The sequence below is a fragment of the Barbatula barbatula genome, assembly GCF_947034865.1.
Source record: "Barbatula barbatula genome assembly, chromosome: 11".
NCBI classification, from domain to species: domain Eukaryota; kingdom Metazoa; phylum Chordata; class Actinopteri; order Cypriniformes; family Nemacheilidae; genus Barbatula; species Barbatula barbatula.
The window spans coordinates 13,960,785-13,981,251 of record NC_136774.1 but is presented as its reverse complement, the minus strand read 5'-3'; the positions used below and the strand labels follow the sequence as shown (position 1 = coordinate 13,981,251).

Here is a 20,467-nt window from a genome sequence, read left to right as displayed (position 1 = left end):
GGTATAAAGAGAAAATTCAAAAGTCCACTGTGACTATGGGGACTTGGCAGAATTGGATTAAGGGCCAGAGTAGGGAAGTGACCACAGGGGAGGCATACTGATCGGGAGGAGGTGAGAGAGAGAGAGACATAACGCAACTAAACCTCCTGAAGACATTTATCAAGCTTTAAGAAGAACGTTATGAAAAGAAAACATTACGCTTATCACTTGTAATGCATTATGGGTGTTTTGTTTTGAAAGAATATGGAGCTATGACAAAAAGAAACATTGGCTAGGTAACTTTGCTTGTTTCTTATCCATCTATGCTATTTTAATGTTCTGTTCACTTTTCTGTTTTTAAATTAGATATGCAAAAATGAAGTTAAAAATATTTTATTATTGTTAGCAACTGTTTGTTTTCCTAAATTCTTCAAAATATCTTCTTTTGTGTTTAACAGAACAAAAAAACAATATTTTATTCTATGGTAGTCAATGGTGTCCCAGAAATCTCAGCTGCTAACATTTATCCAAATATCTTTCTCTGTGTTCATCAGAACAAAGACATTTATACAGGCTTATTTTAGGGTGAGTAAATGATGACAGAATTTCCAATTGTGGGTGTACTGTCCCTTTAAGCATGCACTATTTAGAATTGCTATAGTATCCGTAATAGTTTTCAATGCAATCTTTAAAATATTTGTAATATTTTACAAGGTTGCTAATGAATTTCATGAATACGTACATTTGTACGTTTTAGTATGTTTACAATTCGCTTTCGTGCCAATTATGGTTTTAGAGGTTTTGGTTTATGGGTTAGGGGAGGGGCTTCACTATCGCTTTATCTAATAATCGTATATTTTTGTAAGATTCCCATTGTATGACTTTAAATTCTAAAACAGTTACGAAGTCCTAAGAGATCAAGCTGTTGTTTTGGTTTTGTGATCAATTTTAACCCAGTCAAAAGTACACATTATTCAACAATACAATATAATTAATCAAAACAAATGTCTGCATACTAGATCAGATAATGTTAGCAAGTAACATCTATTGAACTTGAACTTTCATGGTCTCTTCGACATAAAAGACATATGTATATATACATACATCTAATATCACATACAGAGTTGAAATTATGTTTATAAACAGTTTAGATAAAAATAAGTTTAGATCAAATATAGTATCAGAAAAATATTACCAGATCTATGACACACAATGCCTAAAAAGCCAAAATAACCTATGAACTCCATGACCCAAAGTAACTACTCAAAATGCAGGGGTGAAAAGCAGACCACTCCACAAAAACGAAGAAAAGATGGATTGAGAGAGTGATACGAGGTGTGATACCTCTCCTGTGCGATGTCTCCTTCATCTCACAGTGAACTTTAATTCACTGAAGCCCCCTTCTCTGATTACTTTCTGACAAATTGTCTTATCAGTCCTGAGGCCGATTGGGCGAATGAAAACATGACCCTGGTCTGAATCTCACCGACATTCACGCAGACATCTCGGGTACAACCGATGGGTGAGATAAGCCGGATCAGTGCAGCCACTGGAGTGGCTAACAAGCGGCCATTAGACTTTCTTTTCATGCATGCTGTTGGAAGGGGCCAGCGACCGGAGGGGAGGCGGGGGTGGAGGGCAAAGTAACCTTTTAGATCAGCATCATTGTGCGCTGTTAAGAGGCACAGCCTTTGTGCATAAGAGGCAGGGGGAGCAGGAGGTGAGGTGGGGGGGCAGGCTGGAGATAAGTGGCTCCTCCTTTCTGATTCACGCTCTGGTACTCCCACAGTAGGCTGATGGGGACACGGGAAGAGAGACTGCCAGTGACACAGTGGAGGCTTTGTGGGAGCAGCCCAGACGGCCCCCGGTTTATAAAAGGTGTGTGAGGCAGTGGGAAAGAAAGGTAGAGAAAGACAGGAAGGTATGGCGAGATAAAGAGCCGAGAAAATGAGAGTCACTTGGAAAGGCCAGGAGGAAGATGGAGAGGAAGAGGGAAGGAATGTGAACTACTAGAGGTGGACGTGCTTATGGAGAATGACAAAACACCTTGAGATTGACCAGATCACTAACAGAGAGAAAGGTATAGGGGGTGGGGTTAAGGTTAGGTTACACAAGAGCTTGTTTGTCGTGTCCATCAAATTTTGCCTCCGCTTCAGTGAGATAAAAGCAAAGTGGGTCTGGAGTACTTCCTTTCCCAGGTTTGTGCGAAGGACAGAATCTCACACCTCGAAACAACAGAGACATCACAGAGCTATGACACACAGACACTCAGAGGACCATTAAAATTTTAGATATGATCTGAACATATTGGAATAATTATTTTAAGTGCCTCTTCGAAGTTATTGAATGTTGAAATTGAACCAGTTTACATTCTTTATGTATGCTACTGGTCTTATTGTGAACCGTTCATGTTATGGTATCAGCTGCTCTAAAGAAATTGTTTATATTGTATTGTTTTCACTTAGGCCAATTAGGCTATTAAAAAACGTTGACCAATGACCAAATAGCTTATTTTCTTAATTCCATTGAGTCATTTTATTTGAAAATATAATTAATTATTATACATTTTTAATATACTACAATAAATTCAATTAGGATTGGCACTTTTTATATTTAAAAATATAAGCACATTTAATAATGCATTATTCTTTCCAGTATATTCCCATTTTTTCCGGAAGGGTACTACCTAAACTTAAGATCCTTTCCCTGTTTTTTCTTTCTCTCATTTACTCTCATCCAATAAAAGCTAAATTTCCCAAAATATAACTTTAAAATCAAAACGTGTCAAATTATAGAAGTAAAATGAGCCATTTTGTACTAATTTCCTAATTGAATGCTTTATTACTTTCGTAAAAACTCTAATGGTGCTCTTGGTCTAGTAGTTAGAAGCTAAATGTCCTTTGCGCCTATTAAACTCAAAACCGTTTAGGAATTGTAGTTCAGACTGGTCTGCTCGACTGAAGTCCACTAGTAAAGTGGATGAACAAAGAGACTGAAGCCTCAAGAATCATGGCGACTGGTCCAGAGCCTGAAGATGGTGATGAGGCCACGCTGGGAAGGGTCATGTCAGACATCGACTCCCATGGTGGGGCCCTTCTATCTTACTCCTCCTCCACTGTGACTGTCACCACCTCCCCACTGGGACAGTCCCAGCTCAGACTGACCCCACCAGTCCGAACCAGCGGGGTGTGTTCCCTGCTTCACAGTCCCGGTCGAACCATAGCAAGCCTCTCTAGTGGGAAATAACGAGAGCGATGGGTCTAGTGCTTTCAATTTAATCATTATCTGTCCAAAGGCTTTTGGTGTATGTGGCATTTTTTTATATTTATGGGTAATAACTAAGGTTATTAACATGGCTCTCTGGTGAGCTTGATTCTGATTGGTCAGATATTTGTTTATATAATTACAGCTAAATAGTTTTTCTCCGTTGTCCCTGGCAACCAATCTCCTACACAGTGTTATAGTTTCATGTCTCCTGAATCACACCAACACTTTCATCTAAGTTATTAAATAAGTCAAATTAATATTTTATTAAGTCATAAAAATGTTTTATGAAAAAAAGACGTTAGGTCAATCACATACCATTATTGCAGATCTATATATAGACAGTTTCAGAGACAATAACATAATCAAACGTTATTCGGCCCAAACTTAACTTTTGGTAGATCTCTACAAAGAATCAATAACTGTTCAGTAGTTTTAATTTAGTTTTAGTTTAATAAATATAACAAAAATGTACAATCGAATATGAACAATCTAAAATGAATTGTTACTTTATAACCAAACAGTGCTGGGCCAGCGCGCCTGTCCAATGAAACAGTCTATATCACTAAATCGCTTATTGCTCCCGAACTCTGTGTAAGTCGCTTTGGATAAGAGCGTCTGCTAAATGAGTAAATGTAAATGTAAAAATCAATTTCAAATGTTTGTATTAAAATGTAAGCATTTTACCATCGTAACATGTACATATCCTCACTGGCTACCACAAATGTGTGCCCACTACTAATAAATTCTTTATCTTTGACTAAATGCTAAATGCTCTTTCATTTGTAAGTCACTTTGGATAAAAGTGTATGCTGATTGAATTAATGTAAATGTAAGTATGCAGATGTCCATGACGGATGTACACACTCTGTGCCAGTGACATCATCAGTTCTGTGATTGATTTGAACTCAAAAATTTTTGGCAGGAAATAATTTTATCAATCATAGCAATCATATAGGCATTAGGATTTTGATTCAAATCAAGTGTGTCTCTCACCTCTCATTCCTTGGGAATTCCCACAGTATATAAGAAGTGGAGGCACACAAAGACAAGACACAGCAAGGAGGTGCACATTCTCTTCCCACACTGCGTGTACCCTGGAGATGGTCAGATCCCCCTCACTAACCCCACGTCCCCCCTCCTCCGTTTCCCTCCACTTCCATCTTCCTCATTGTAGGCTGATTTAATTAAAAAATACCCAGCAGCACCACCCTGGACCTCGCCCGCCAGGGTGGGACCTCTAGCTGTGGCGCAGGGAGACGCTGTCATTTACCGCCTGCAGACACACACACGCATGTTCACAGGGAAAGTGTTTCCATTGAAGAAAATTCATTCCTGAAAACATGATGAATTGACATGATGTAGACTTTGCCACTTTATCAACATTCACTTTCTACACATTTTGCAGTGCTGTAATCCAGCATTTGACATTAAGGGAGACCACATATACGATAATGTTTTTTTTTTCGAATCATTATTTGAATTAATAAGTTAAGAATGCATGTATTTTGTTAATTCTTTGTATTTTTATCGTGAAAAACATTACACTTGATTTTTATTGCCTACATGAAACAATATTTTTCTAATTTGATCAAATCATTGTAAAGCAGTAATAACCATGATATTTCGATAAACATTTTCCATTGTGGTGCCCCCCAGTAAATTTGATCTTCCCATATTGTGAACTGTATGTTATTTCAATGTAATTCATCAGCATTGTCTGGATCCTCCAGCCCTGTTTGACAGCTCTCAGATAATGTCTAATGAACGTGAAACAAGACAATGGCAATTAATTTTGTGATGATCTTGCCATTTGAAAAGGGCGGGTATTTTGTTTTAGGGGGTGGGAAGGAGCCAAATCGCAGACATGTTGCCACGGTGATAAGGTACTCCCTGCCGCCGTCGGGTCTCGGACAAGCGGGGAGCCATGGCGACGGGACAGTGACAGACAAAGTGACAAGTCCACCAGGATGGTGGGTCAACCTTGAGCTGGAAGTCCACAGGAATGTTGTGCACTTCACGTAAGCCGATGATACAATAGATGAGAAGCATTTACTGATCATATTCATACAACTTAGAGCGGTTGAGATCTGCTGGCAGACCTTATTACCTACATCCATAAACTGCACTACACACAATATTATCATCCATCATGTTTCATAACAGTTTGATAGTGTAATGATACAGAAAAACGACTTCAACATTGTTGGTCTAGAATGTTCAAGTTCATATATGCGATAAACACAGTGATAGAGTTTATGCCTATAGTGGGACTGCAATAAAACTGGGGTCCATGATTCAGTTCCCTGCTGTTTAGGGTCAGAAGTCTGATCAAACTCAATGTCAGTGTGCCCATTGTGTACATGGCACTAGTGTAAGTTATAGGAATCTCCATAGTGACAAGAAGAGAGAGACAGAGTGGCGACATAGAATACACACAATTCACGGCCGCATACTGTGTACATGTACTTTTGACATTGATTCTACAGTAGTATGTGGAGAATTGCCAAAATGACTATAATTGGTGTTTAACTCTTCAACAACAACTATTTAACAAGCTAAATAATAATTGGTTTACCGCTAATCCTTTTTATTAAGCATCTTGCTAAATGTGCAATGTATGTCGTCTAGACCTGATTACTAAACTCAGATGACTTCAGCAAACATAATTCTTGGATATTTCGCATGTTACTTTAGGAGAACTGTTAACTAAACCAAATACAGAAAAAAATCCAGCATAGAGGAAATGTTGGTGTATTGATATTTGATCTCGTGATGGTAATATGATCTCTGCATTAGTAACATTAGCTACATTTGATAAGAATCATACAGTAACATGGATAATTTTTAGTAGGTAATGAAAATAAGCAAATATAAAATATGTTTCTACTTAAAAAAATATATTTACAGTGGTAAGGAAATGACAGAAGCATGATACTTCCAGGCACAATCCACACAAAATATTCTTCACATGATACTTTCTGAATCTGCAAAGGTGTGTTTGGGAAGAGGGGTGCTGATGGGTTCTTTGAGGACCTGTTGCCAGTCTCAGAAACTCGGTGTCGCCCCCTTAAGGACAAGCGCAACATGCAACTGCAGCTTTGTAATTAAAGTGTGTCACCTAGTGGATAGATTAAGGAAGTATACGTGTCGTCATGCAGTATTAATATAATGTTTTTAGTTGTAAACAAATGCATTTTCGATGCAAATTTCGTAATAGCATGTTGTTAGAATCCATAAAATATTTATGGATATTGAATATTGATATTGAATATTGATATTGAATTGAACTTTTATTCTGTAAAAACATCTCATATATTCACATTTACATTTAGTCATTTATCATACGCTTTTATCCGTAGCGACTTACAAAGAGTTCAGGGAGCAAACAACAAACAGTTGTTTCTCTACTTGTCGCGAGGTTTTGATACAAATACGTATTTATATACAAAACAAATACAAGCATTAAAGCCATGACTAGCATAATACAAAAAAAAGTCACCAGTGTTCGGCTTCACTATTGCTGCGCAGACCGATCGGAGTATGACGTCTGATCAGAAAAACGGAAGTGACGGATGCCAACCGGTGGCGGGAACGTCTCGTTTGCTGCCTGTATTCTTTATTTACCCCACTGGCATTGAAAGAGCGAGACGAATTTGCAGCTTAGATAATATAACTAATAAATAATTGTGTCACCTAAGTAATATTGTGTTACGTTTAAGTTATTAGTCGTTACGCTATAACGCTGTCTTGAGGCTTTTATTATCAGACACAAGTGGGCGAGCATTACCGGCGGATATCAGCCCGCGCGAGACGACACCGGCTCTGATAGCGTTCATATAGTAACATGAGCTTATTTAACCTCGAACGGTTCCGTTTCCAACGGGATAAATCGGGTGACAGTGGCAGTAAGTCGTCGGACGGATCCAGCTCAGATAAAGAGAATCACCAGGGTGAGCAAAAATGCCGTTTTTACAGACCGGGGCCATGTTTAATCTCAAAATAAAGTGAGCTTTCTATAACGCGCTTCTGGGCATCGTGTGGTACAGTTGTTGTAAAACCATATAGTAACACCGATGAACCATAGCAGTCACGACATTACCATTACCAAAAAATAGTCAAGCCACCTTGTTACTAACGTTGCCATTTAACTATAAAAACATGGGTATGCTAGTATGCAAGTTTTTTCTTGTCGCTAGTTTAAAGGCTGTCGCCACTTCTTACTGTTCTCTGTACAGTTATTAGTGCAATGTAGATGAGTTATGATAATAAAATAACTATGGTGGCGTCAGTTTGTTTTAGTTTTGAATTTTCTATGCCCGCAGCCCAGCAAAAGAAGGTAACGTTAGATGGCCGAAGCTCTTACTGCAAGTTCCAGAGACAGGCCCTTGAGGATGTTTCTTCAGATGACAAAGTTGTTAGGATGAGCGAGTGAGTGAAATAAGACCGTAATGTAATTCCCTCACATAGCTGCTTGTCTACCACATGGGCTGGGCTTTACAATCACTATTTCACAGGGACATGGAAGACAAAGTGTTCAAACTAATGGAGATGTTCCCGCAGAAGAGCAAGAAAGATCTGGTGGAGGTAATCTTTTCTGTTTAGAGTAACGAATTTACTTAATACAACTGAGGAATGTTGTGCATTGTTATAGTCCTCTGTGATTTATTTTGTATGTTGTGACAGGTGGTCGAAGGTACCAGCACACTGGAGGGAGCTGTAGCACACTGTTTGTTACTGTATGGGGAAGAAGGTAACACTGATGTCATTTGTTTTATATTTGTATGAACGCATACATATTGGGTCTGCATATGTCAATCTTTCATTTACCTTCATTTTCAGGCTGGTGGTTAAAAGCCATTTCATAATAACATTAGTATGCTTCTCTCTGGAATACTTGAAAGTGCTTCATGTTGAAGACTCTTGAATCTATGTATTACTTGCATAACAAGTCATGTGTCATATCTGAATGTGTTTTATTTATGCAGATTCAGGAAGACAGAAAGGCAAAACAAGGTACAATGACGATAATGATAACAATCAGCCAATGAAGAGGAGGAAAATTGTGGTGAGATCAATTTAGTTATTAAAGACAAGATGTTAAAACCGTAATTCAAGTACTTTTTTTTAATGGATGTTGTTGTCTATGATTTAGCTCTCCGATTGTGAGGATGAGGAAGAATTTGAGGAAGAGGGGCACCAGGAGCCAAGCAGAGAACAGCAGGAAGCTCTTCTAAAGAAGCTCAAGAAGAAACTACCTGATTTAGAAAAGGAGGTAAATCAAAGATATCATCATTGTTGTACAATTTTTGTTATATAGGTGTTTTAAGTTAGATGGACTGGACTAATTCTTTTTATCAGGTCTTGAAAGATGTCCTTAGAGAGCACGAATGGGATTATGAGAACGCCTTGGGATCATTGCTTATGTTTTCATCAACAGGTAATTGATAAAGAATTGTCCTTAAGAATTTCAGTGAATGTGAAATTAGATGTTCAAAATGATGTTTGTGGTTTTTATTGCTTGCCTAATGAAGATTCCAGTTCACCAGAGGCCCCGAAAAAAACAAAGCCAAAATCATCTCGCTCTAAGGATCAAAATGGCAAGAGCTCAGAGAGGCCAGACAGCTCATCTGGTCTCGCAAAATGGCTGACAGCGGTGCCGTCACCTGTGCGAAACGTCTCCAGCTCATCCACTCTCAAAACACAAAAACCATCCTGCAGCAAGAACACAATTAAGGACTCATCTGTAACATGTAAAAGGAAGGAAGATTTACCTTTAGAGGACATAAGTGGATCTGAGGGTGAGGAGGAGGACCTGGACAGCGAGGTTGACAGCATTTCGGATGAGCTGGACTCTGATGATGAGCACAGTAGCTCTGGTCCCCTCCAAGACCAGATCATTCAATTCCTCCAAGAGGCTTCTCTAGATGAGCTTGCACTTATATCTGGCTGCTCGGTCAAAAAAGCTCAGAAGATCGTTTCCCTGAGACCCTTTAACAATTGGAAGGATGTGGTATGTCTGTGTATTGGCACACTTGGTTTATGAGGTTTTTCTATTGCTTAACTTGGTTATGTTTTGATTTAAATTACGTGTATGTGTTTCTCTTCTTTATAGAAAGAGCAGTTCTACAAGGAAAATGGTCTGTCCATAGAGCTGGTACATGGCTGTAGGGTGGTGCTGAAGGAGAGGCAAGTGGTCAGAGACCTCATGGGCAGATGTGAAAAGATTGCACAGAAAATGACTAAAGATGTCACCCAGGTCATAGAAGCAGGCATGGGTTTCATGAAGCAACCCAAAATCCTGAACAGCAAGTGAGCTTAACTTCAGAAATGTTACATAATGTCTTTAAAACTGTTTCCTTCCTAACTTCGATTCCTTCCTCTTTTGTTAGTTTTAAATTGCAGCCGTATCAGCTGATTGGCTTGAAGTGGCTGATTCTGCTCCATCAGCACAAGCTTAGTGGAATCCTAGCAGATGAAATGGTGAGACACTGTTCATTCGGCATGAAATTCATGTTGGATTCTCTGTAGAGGTCTTCAGACAGGACCCGTACAGGTTCGGTTCTATATATTATATGGTAGTCCTGGTTGTTTACCAAATGCATAACTTCGGGTCTGTTTAACATTAACACTGATGGGGGCTGTGTTCTCCAATTGACAGTCATCACTGTGCGTGTGTTTAGTAACGTGCATCTCGTAAAATTAGGACAAGATAAGTCTGAGTCTGGAAATAAGGCAAAAAACATGAGCATCCTCAGCTGCAAAACTCTGCTGCAGAATTACTGCTTGCAGTCTGTGATCATGGAGGCCTTCATGAGTTATGGGGAAAAGTGTGTATTCCACATTTTCCCTCATGTTTGCAATAATATGAATGAACCGTCTTGTTGTATCAAAACATTTTGGTCTGACTCGGGCGGCACAAAGATGATAGCAAACAAGTGTGCTAATGTCAGCCGTCATGGATGGCACTAAATGAGCAATCATTGTTGTAGTTCAACGGGGCAAACAGCCTAAGGTTTATTTTACTTGATTCAAGAGAGAGAAAAACAATGCAAACGTGCAAAGTCGTTGTCATTCGTCACCATGACAGGAAGCAGACTTTTTAAACTGGAATAATGAGTGGAATTAAACATGTGCCTTCCACTGGCGAGAGAGGAGTAATAACATGAATGAAACAAAGGAGGATTGCATCACAGTCATACTTGGGTAAAACAAGGTTTCATTTTCACAACTTGTTTACGGACTGAATTTGCTGTGGAATATGTGCCGACTGGGTCGACTCCAGTCCAGTTGTGTTCAGGTCCATTTTTTTAAATAATATATGGGTCTGCGTCGGGTTCGGGTAGTTCGTTTACGATTTTTCTCGGTTCTGCACAGGTCTGGGTAAAACTTTAAAATTATTAGACGGTTCGATTGTCGGACCTATGTTGCACATTCACGGATCTCTTCGGGTTCAGGTCTACTTTTGGACCTGTGGAGACCTCTACTTCTGTGTAAGAAATGTGTGTAATAAATCTTATAATAATCTGTCCACAGGGGTTGGGTAAGACTATTCAGGCCATCTCTTTCCTGGCTCATCTGTATGAAAAAGGCATTAAAGGCCCTCACCTTATAACCGTGCCCTCATCCACACTGGGTAAAACATGTTTTTACTGAATGTGTATTGTGTGAATTCAGCAGTGCGGCTTGAGATGATGAAGTGAATTCTCTCTTTGCAGATAACTGGGTTCGTGAATTGGGTAAATGGTGCCCCAGTCTGAAAGTTCTTGTGTACTATGGTGAGTTAAATCAAGATGCTGTGTTACGGCCAGAAGCTTTTTATAAACCTGATGTAACCTTTCTTGTCATAGATTTCTATGAATCAGTGTTTTATGTAAGCAGTAACTGAATGTAAACATTGTGGAAAGATGCATGCATTTAGCATTTTCCTAACTTATTACAAATATTTTAATTCAATATAACAATTTCAGCTAAAATGTGATCAAACATTGTTTCTTTATGTTTGTGCAAAATCTGATAATCCATGTCGTCCCGGTTTATTTGAATGTTCTAAAAAGCATTGTTTGCTTCTGTAGATGCAAGGACATTTTATTTTGAGTTAACATGTACAATTTCCGTAAGCGTTTTTGTTTTTATATATGTTCTGTATAAACAAATCATGTTTTCTCAAATATTTTCTCTTTTGCATTATACTTGTAGGGTCAGTTGAAGACCGCAAATATTTGCGTCAAGAAATTCTAAGCAACCTGATTGATTTCAACATCATAGTGTCCACGTATGTGTACAATGTGCCTCACTCTATTGGGATGGAAGCCTCAAGTTTGTTATTGAGAAGTAAATGCAATGAAAGCCTATAGCAATAACATTTGCTTGTCTTTCTTTTTCATCTCATTTATTAGGTACAACATCACAATTGGAAATGATTATGACCGAAGTCTCTTCCGGAAGATGAAGCTGAAATATGCTATATTTGATGAGGGCCACATGCTTAAAAATATGAACTCGCTGCGCTACCGCCACCTCATGGCCATCAATGTCAGTACAAACAGTCTGTTGTGTGGTTAAAACAAGACGTGCACTTTTGAGTTTGTATCAAGTTAAAGCTTAGTTATACCTGTTGATTTGTTTTATGTTGTCTGCAGGCTGAGCACAGATTATTGTTAACTGGAACACCTTTACAAAACAACCTGCCTGAGCTCATGTCACTGCTAAACTTCATCATGCCTTCCATGTTCTCCAGCAGCACCTCACAGATCTCAAAGATGTTCTCCACGGTACAGACAGAAACCAACATGCTGTTGCTCGCATGCACATATATGGCATAAATACGACGTTACCTAAAACTGTTTTAATGTTTAAATATCCAGAGAGAATGTTCAGTTATTGACTTCAATTGACGGCTTGTTTCAGAGGCCGTCAGAAGAGGAGAGCAGTTTTCATAAGGAGAGAATCGCACAAGCTAAACTTATCATGAAGCCATTTATCCTGAGACGAGTCAAGCGTGATGTAACTGCTTCATTTTTCATATTCATATTTGTTACTTGACCCTTTTTGACATTTAGAGACATTTGCTTTGTATCAGTGGTTGTTTTTTAACTGTTGTCTAAATGTGAATCTAGGTGTTGAAACAACTTCCACCAAAAGTGGAAAAGATTGAAATGTGTCCCATGAGTGAGGCCCAGCAGAAGCTGTACGACAGGCTTTTTAAAAGTCTCAAAAAGGCTCCGGCTGATGATAGTATGTGCTGTTCAGATGCGCTAGCATTCTATCTATAATTGGATTGTTTACATTAATGAACCACATACATTATATACTCTCAAACACAAGAACCGTTTTACTTTACCCTGTCTCACACTTCCTCTTTGTCTGTAGAGCGTGAACTCTGTAATGTGATGATGCAGCTGAGAAAAATGGCCAATCATCCATTGTTACACCGCCAGTATTACACCAGTGAAAAATTGGCTGCCATGAGCAAGGCCATGCTTAAGGTAAGGACGGGGCTAAGATCATGGGTTTGATACTCGGGAACTGATAAACAGACTGATTAAAAGTGTGTATCATTGAGCTGACATTGTTCTGCGTATGTTAGGAACCAACACATTTTGATGCAGACCCTGCGCTGATCAAAGAGGACATGGAAGTAATGTCTGATTTTGAGCTGCATAATTTATGCAAGCAGTACAGTTCCATCAGCAAATTTCAGCTGGACAAAGAGTTCATCTTAGACTCTGGAAAGTTTGCACTGCTAACAAAGACACTCGCCAAGCTCAAAGAAAAGGTTGGTGTGACAGTGTTCGAATCATGTCACTTAATAAAAAATAAGACCTCATTTTTTTTTTAATAAGACTTCTATTTCTCTCTAAGGGTGATAGGGTTGTGCTGTTCAGTCAGTTCACCATGGTGCTGGACATTGTGGAGATCTTGCTGAAACATCTTGACCATGAGTTTGTTCGGTTGGATGGCTCTACTCCCATGGCGGAGAGGTAAGCGTTTTTTCTTGAATATCGATTTTTAACCAAAGTGTCTTTGTTTAATCAGATTTTGATAACCCAGATCAGTGTGGTTGGGTTTTGATTTCTTAAAACTTTGCTGATTATCCAATGAGATTTGTTGTTTACTCTATACCGAAAAATCTGTTCAAAATAACAAATGTAATCCTGGGATTCTAGGATTGGCCTTATCGACAAATACAACACAAACCCGGAGATCTTTGTGTTTCTCCTGTCGACCCGTGCCGGAGGGCAGGGAATCAACCTCGCCTCTGCTAACACAGTGATACTGCACGACATTGACTGTAATCCGTTCAATGATAAGCAAGCAGAAGACCGCTGTCATCGAATGGGGCAGACCAGGTTTGTGTGAATATAAACCTAAATGGTGTTTGCCATGATTGAAAAAGGAACTTTGGGTTCTAACAGTGTTGTTGTGTTGCAGAACGGTGCAAGTGATCAAGCTCATCAGCAGGAACTCGATTGAGGACTGCATGCTCCGTGTGGGACAAGAGAAACTGAAACTTGAGCAGGACATGACAACTGATGGAGGTGAGTGTCAACACTACAAACAGGTTCAGGGGTTGGACAATGAAACACTGGCCAATGTAGTGTTGTGGGTTTCATGGCTATATTTGCGCAGACAGGTGGACAAACTTCACAGAATTCACAGTGTGAAGGTTGAATTAGCAAAGCAATAGCACAGTTTTGCAAACCAAACCACACAATGTAAGACATGTCAGAGGTCAAAAGAGGATAAATTATTGTAGCATGTCTCGCTAGCGCATCTGTGACTAGGAAAGCTAATCTTTGTGGTCTATCGAGAGCTACGGTATCCAGGATAATGTCAGCATACCAGCATGAAGGATGAACCGCATCCAACAGGAGTAACCGTCGATGCAAGAAGAAGCTGTCTTAAAGGGATGTTCTGGTGCTTCCCTAACCTACTTACTCCAGAATCAAATGTGCACCTCAACTCTCCTGTTTCCACCAAAACTGTTTGTCTGGAGCTCCACAGGGTCAAAATACATGGCTGGGTTGCTATAGCCAAACCTTTGGTCACGTCCAACAATGCCAAATGTCGGTTTCAATGGTGCCAGCAGTTGAAAAATTGGACTGTTGACAATGTGAAACATTTATTGTTCACTAATGAGTACACCTTTACTGTCTTTCCCACATATGGGTGAGTTACGGTGTGGAGAAGCCCCAACAAAGTTTGCCACCCGGACTGATGCATGCTCTGTGTGAAGCATGCGGAGAGTCAGTGATGGTTTGGGCTGCAATATCATGGTATTCCCTAAGCCCAATACTTGTGCTAGATGGGCACGTCACTGCAAAGGACTACCGAACTATTCTGGAGCACCAAGTATACCCAGAGGTTTTCACATTGTTCCCATAAAGGTGGTGCTGTGTATCATTACATTACATTACATTTTACATTTAGTCATTTAGCAGACGGTTTTATCCAAAGCGACTTACAGATGAGGAAGCATTGGAAGCAATTATAACAACATAGGCAACAAAATTCATAAGTGCATCAAACTAGTCCATTAAAGCCTAGCACAGTATAAAAAGCTAAGAATAGTGAGGTTAGTAATTTATTTTTATTTTTTTTATAAAGAAGGAAAGGGAAGAGAATTAGAAAAAAATCAATCAGCGACATGATGACGGAAGAGATGCGTTTTTAGGCATTTTTTAAAGATGGCAACTGAGTCTGCTGATCTTGTAGCAGCTGGTAGATCATTCCACCAATGTGGAACAGATCCAGAGAAGGTACGGGAGAGTGACTTTTTTCCTTTTTGGGATGGTACCACTAGTCGTTGTTCCTTTGCAGACCGCAGTGATCTGGCAGGAACATAGATCTGCATTAGCGAGTGGAGATACGATGGTGCAGATCCGGTGTTGGTCTTGTAGGCCAGGAGCAAAGCTTTGAACTCTATGCGGGCGGCAACAGGGAGCCAGTGTAACCTGTTGAAGAGCGGAGTTACATGCGCTCTCTTCAGTTCATTGAAGACCACTCCTGCCGCCGCATTCTGGATCATCTGGAGAGGTTTGATTGTGCAAGCAGGAAGTCCAGCCAGAAGCGCATTGCAATAATCCAGTTTGGACAGGACAAGAGCCTGGACTAGGACTTGCGTAGAGTGCTCCGATAGGAAAGGTCTAATTTTCCTAATGTTGTAGAGGATGAATCTACAGGACCGGGTGGTGCTGGCAACATGACTTGTGAGGTTAAGCCGATCATCGATTACCACTCCCAGGTATCAGGATGATAATGGTTTCATGAACATGAAAGTGAAGTTGAACATCTCCCATGGCCTACATAGTCACCACATCTGAATGTTATTGTGTTTTGCAGCACCGTGTCAGGAAACGTTTTCCAGCGTCAAGTAGGGGCCTAGCCACTGTTAGATCAAAATCCCTCTGTCCTCTGTGCAGGACTTAAATCTGTCTTCCTAAGACAAATTGATGCTGTATTGGCTGCATAAGGAGGCCCTACACCAGGAGTCGTCAACTAAAATAGCTTGAGGTCTAGTACATGAACCCTCCTTACTAGCCGAAGTCGGGACAATTAAATATGGATTTTTTTCTTTTTTTTGGGAGAGCAAAGAAATAAACATGTCTTTTCATATCTATATGACGAGATAACAATGTCTGACAACAATATTAAGAATGAAAGTTTGCAAAATGCCTGAATCTCTAAACCTTCACTGAACATACTGAGGATGAGCGAGTACAGCATTATCTGTATCTGTTAACCATATGAATTATCTGTATCTGTATCTGTACTCGTACAGGGCGAGGCCTAACCTGGAAGTGGGCGGGGTTTAACCCGGAAGTGGTTGGGTTGTTTTGAAAGGGGCGGGGCTTTAACCATTAAGTAATTTGTAATATTATAGTTTTATACCAGTAATTCCTGTATTTTTTTATGAAATACAGCAAGAAAGTGTCAGACACTCAATGCGTTAAGTAAAAAAACTGGTTAGAGCCAGAAGACGGTTAAAAAAAAAAAGTGTGCGTGATAGCGTGCGTGATAGCGTGCGTGATAGCGTGCGTGATAGCGTGCGTGATAGCGTGCGTGATAGCGTGCGTGATAGCGTGCGTGATAGCCTATAGTTTTTATACCACTAACTTACTTACTTTATTTTTTTGCTTGAAGTCAAAAAAATGGTTGGAGTCAGCAGACGGTTAAAAAAAGAACAAAAAATCTCAGACAGGCAGAGACGCAACGCTAGTTGCGTTCTACCAAGCACCACGTCTGAACAAACCCCACGTTTACCAGAACTCTACTGGTTAATAAGTACTGCAAAAAAAACTAAATAAAAAACAAACCTGAAGCTGAAGAAACCCTAAACGTTAACGGAAAAGACCCGCGAACCTGAGTGACTGAGGGAGAGACAGAGAGAGAAAGAGAGCTGTTCTCTTCTCAGCGTTCTGTGTGTGTGAGTGAGCAGAGCGGGACACAGCAAATCTGTATGTGTAAGGTAGGGGCGCTGTGACTAGCCTATCACAGAACACAGACACAGTCAGCTACCCAATGAGGATTTTTATTCCATCCGAGCACAGATATTGACTCGTATTACTCGTATAATACTTGTACTTGGCAAATATGCTTTATCCGTACCGGATACTCGTTTCAGCCGATTATCCGGCTCAACTCTAATACATTCATTTCAACATTAATTTTCTTTTAATGTTGTCAAAGTGTTGTTTTCTGCTTAACTGAGATGATAGAAAATAGCAGTATCAAGTTGTGACGGAGCATCCTCTGATAACAGGTCTCCACTGTGTGGCCGTTGCAACTGAAAGGGGGTTTGTTTAATATTTACTTTTAGTTCATGTCTTCATTTTCTTTTTCTAAGTCTTTCATACGCAGCCTCCATCCACTCTTTTACAATTTCCCCATCAGTAAAGGGCTTATGTTTTCCTAAGATTCACTCTATTCTTAGTAAACCTTCATATGCTTGTTGTTGGGCGGTAAGTGAGTGAAGGAGGACCCGTGTAGATGGCTCATACTGAGCTTTGAGCTAATATATTTTTCTTTGTCCTTACCTCGGACTGCTGCCAGTAAGTTTCTTCAAAGTGTCAGGTTTCATTATGCCGTCTAAGGTTTCCACTTTTGACAAACCCAACAGACTCCGAGCAAACAAGACAAACAGGTCTAGATTCAGGAAGAATAACTGAAAATCTCAACCCATTCATCTCGGAAAAAACGTCAAGGACATTGTTTTTCAACCACTGACAGTTATATATGTCTGTGCGCTGTGCAGCGAATCTGTCTCTGCTCTCTTCACTGCACGACACCAATGTCTGAACTTTCCGTGGCGCCGTAGGACCCTAATTGCTACTGAGCAGACCTTGATGTGCCTGCTATAAATTTGATTGCATTAGAAAGTTGTTAGGCATTCGTTTATGTATTATGTCAAAAGGCTTTGAGGTCCAGATGGACGCATCTCGCGGTCCACATTCGGACAGGAGTCTGCTAGTTGGTGACCCCTCCCCTATACCATACTAATGTGTTTGCGTTTCATCGTCCAACCCCTGTATTTCTGCAGATTTGTACATGCTTTTGTCATTCTGAAATAATGGTTCCCTTTTTTATATATTTTTTTGCTTGTTTAGGTGAGGATGGTGCTATAACTGAACAGATGGCAGACTTGCTCAAAGTCTCCTTAGGCCTCTAGCTAGCATGTATGTTTGTGGTAGTTGCCTTTGCAATACCATTCACTCATCGAGGGGAAACAAAGCAACCAATCAACATGGAAGCTGCTAATGGGCCTTAGGTAAGGACTAGCACTTTTCCCAGGAGTGTCCTAATATTTCAGATCAGTTTTTATATACACATCTTGAAAAACTGTGGCGGCTGTACAAGAGAAAAGTGATTGTATTGCTCAGGGAGGACCTGAAATAATAACATTATCATCTCTGATATGTGCCATCTGTAAATGTGTGCGATTTACCTGGCCCGATTACACACGCAGGCCTGGTTAGTTTCTACTATATTTACCTTAAACTAAAGACACAGCTTGTCAGTACTACTTTGTTTCTTTTGAGCTGGTTATACTTGTACTGTAATTGTTTAAAAATATGTTATGTATTTGTATTACGTTTTTCTAAATAAAGCCAATGTCAATTCCGAGGAACAGTGTTCACCAAATATTTTCTTAGTTAATTTAATTAAGTCGTGACAGAATTTGAGACATAATTCAACTTGAATCTAAAGAAACAAAACATTAAGCAACCTTAATATTTGAATATAGTTATACCCATCACCAGAACAACACCACACCTTCTTTTAGAGATCATTTGATTGCATTACATGCACGCGCATTTGCAAACAAATTGATTTGCAAAGCTAAGGTTAGTGACTGGCCCCTCACAAGATCTGGAAGCTCTGTAAATGTCATTGGATTGAGAAAATAGTGCAGGGGCAGACCAGATCGGTCAATAGCCACCAGATTATTAAGCGCACTCTCCTGCCACTTCTGCAGAGTGATACCATGGTAAAATAAAGCCCTTCCATGACTCTGAACTATAGAATATGAGACATTACCCTGATAGCCACTGTTTTTAGAGGTGTTTTTAGGTTCCTTGTCAAGATCAAAATTTACTTTGCATCAGCAGGCTTTAGCTTTTTTGCCAGAGATGGACTATTGGAGATGAAATACTTTTTTTAAGTAGTCCTCCTGCACTAAAGTGGCACCGGCATCAACACTTGTGATAACATGAGTACCATAATCAAGAATAAGTCTCTCTGACAGATAAGTTGCTTGACGGGTTTGATTGTTCTCAACAGCGTGTTTGTTCACCAGGCGGAGAAAAAAAAAATTATCAAAGCGGAGTGCAGAGCGAAATCAGGATACGCCTTTACTGTGTACAGATTGTTACGCACCTGGAAATTTTTAAGAAAAACACAATAATGTAATTAGTTCATTTAATTTTGATTGTTTATGTGGTCTAGGTCCATTTTGAATAGCATAAATATACAGAAAATTATTTCTACTGCAAAAATGTGGTGTTCATTAATAATGAAAAACTATTCAGTAATTACATGTTAATCTTAGCCGTACAGTCATAACAGTAAAAATTTTAAGTGATAATTACAGAAGAACATTTTTATTTTATGTCATTGTAAAAAATACTTTTAGTAAATACTTGAATTATTGCATGACATTCTGTATTTACTTTTTGAATTTTACTTGAATAATACTTTGACTTACTTGATCCCGAGAATTCTCTTTCACACGTTGGTTTTCTGTTGAGAATTTTGCATTAACCACAGAGAAGAAGAAACGTCCGTATTTATAGAGCTTGAAGTGGAACTTTTCTGCTCCAGCCACGACATGATCATCTCAGAGTCTGTTTCAACTCCACTTATTTTCTGATTAAATGACAAAGATTTCATCTGGAATGAGATAAACACCATCTTCTGTGGTCTGGCACTGGGAATAGCTCAGCTTCATCACTCGTCCCATGTCTGTTGCGCAGGTTATGCCATCCACCACCTGGTAGAACCTATAGTGCTGATATAGCGGAACTTTTGCGGCACTCACGAAGTCCATTACTGCGATGACTGAGAGGATGAGGTTCACAGGCCATGAAGAAACGGTTGTTTATTGCAATCCCAGTGTGTTTGGTTATTATAACACCAGTTTAGTCGGTTTTGACCTCCAAAAACTTCCATAACCACAAACGTTTCCATTTATTTAATTATTCAAATCAACCTTGTATTTAACATTTGTATTAAGAGTTAACAATAAATACCGTATAAATGTACATCAATGTTTTATGAATGCAAATGATTGTGCAATGTTTTAACGGAATAATCAGGTCTTGCCCACTGATCATAGATGGCCAGGGGGAACATTCACTTGTAAGAGTCACTTGAAGTAAGAGGGTGCAGTGTCCATGACTATCACAAAGCCCAATGTCAGAGATTCAAATCTCATGTGGCGTACTACAGGTAGCCAATGGAATAAGATCAGGATGGTGCTGCAGCACCTGGTTATGCTGACTTGGAGACTAAATGAGAGCATTGCTAAACTTGATGTCATTTATAAGGTTTTCTACACCTTTTAGCAACCTTGCAAACCATGTTACGATAAACAAATATGAAGTTACTGCTATTTTCAGATTACATTATATCAGTGTGATTGGTTTTGGCATTTAATTTCTTGTAACTGCAGTCCGTCAAACTCCAATCAGATGTAGTCAAATGGCAGAGTTACTTGAAGTCG

General features: G+C 39.5%; 1 protein-coding gene across 1 annotated transcript; it reads left to right on the top strand.

Moving 5' to 3' along the window:
* Positions 1-6,786: 6,786 nt before the first annotated feature.
* Positions 6,787-18,371, top strand: smarcad1a (SNF2 related chromatin remodeling ATPase with DExD box 1a). Its single transcript, XM_079468227.1, has 23 exons — positions 6,787-7,196; positions 7,569-7,674; positions 7,761-7,830; positions 7,930-7,996; positions 8,232-8,311; positions 8,399-8,518; positions 8,605-8,683; positions 8,778-9,256; positions 9,359-9,555; positions 9,636-9,726; positions 10,780-10,879; positions 10,962-11,021; positions 11,443-11,518; positions 11,643-11,778; positions 11,886-12,017; positions 12,154-12,249; positions 12,363-12,480; positions 12,616-12,731; positions 12,833-13,021; positions 13,108-13,226; positions 13,413-13,595; positions 13,678-13,784; positions 17,853-18,371. Exons 1-23 carry the CDS (start codon positions 7,091-7,093, stop codon positions 17,912-17,914), a joined length of 2,889 nt encoding a protein of 962 aa, XP_079324353.1. The 5' UTR covers positions 6,787-7,090; the 3' UTR covers positions 17,915-18,371.
* Positions 18,372-20,467: the final 2,096 nt, after the last annotated feature.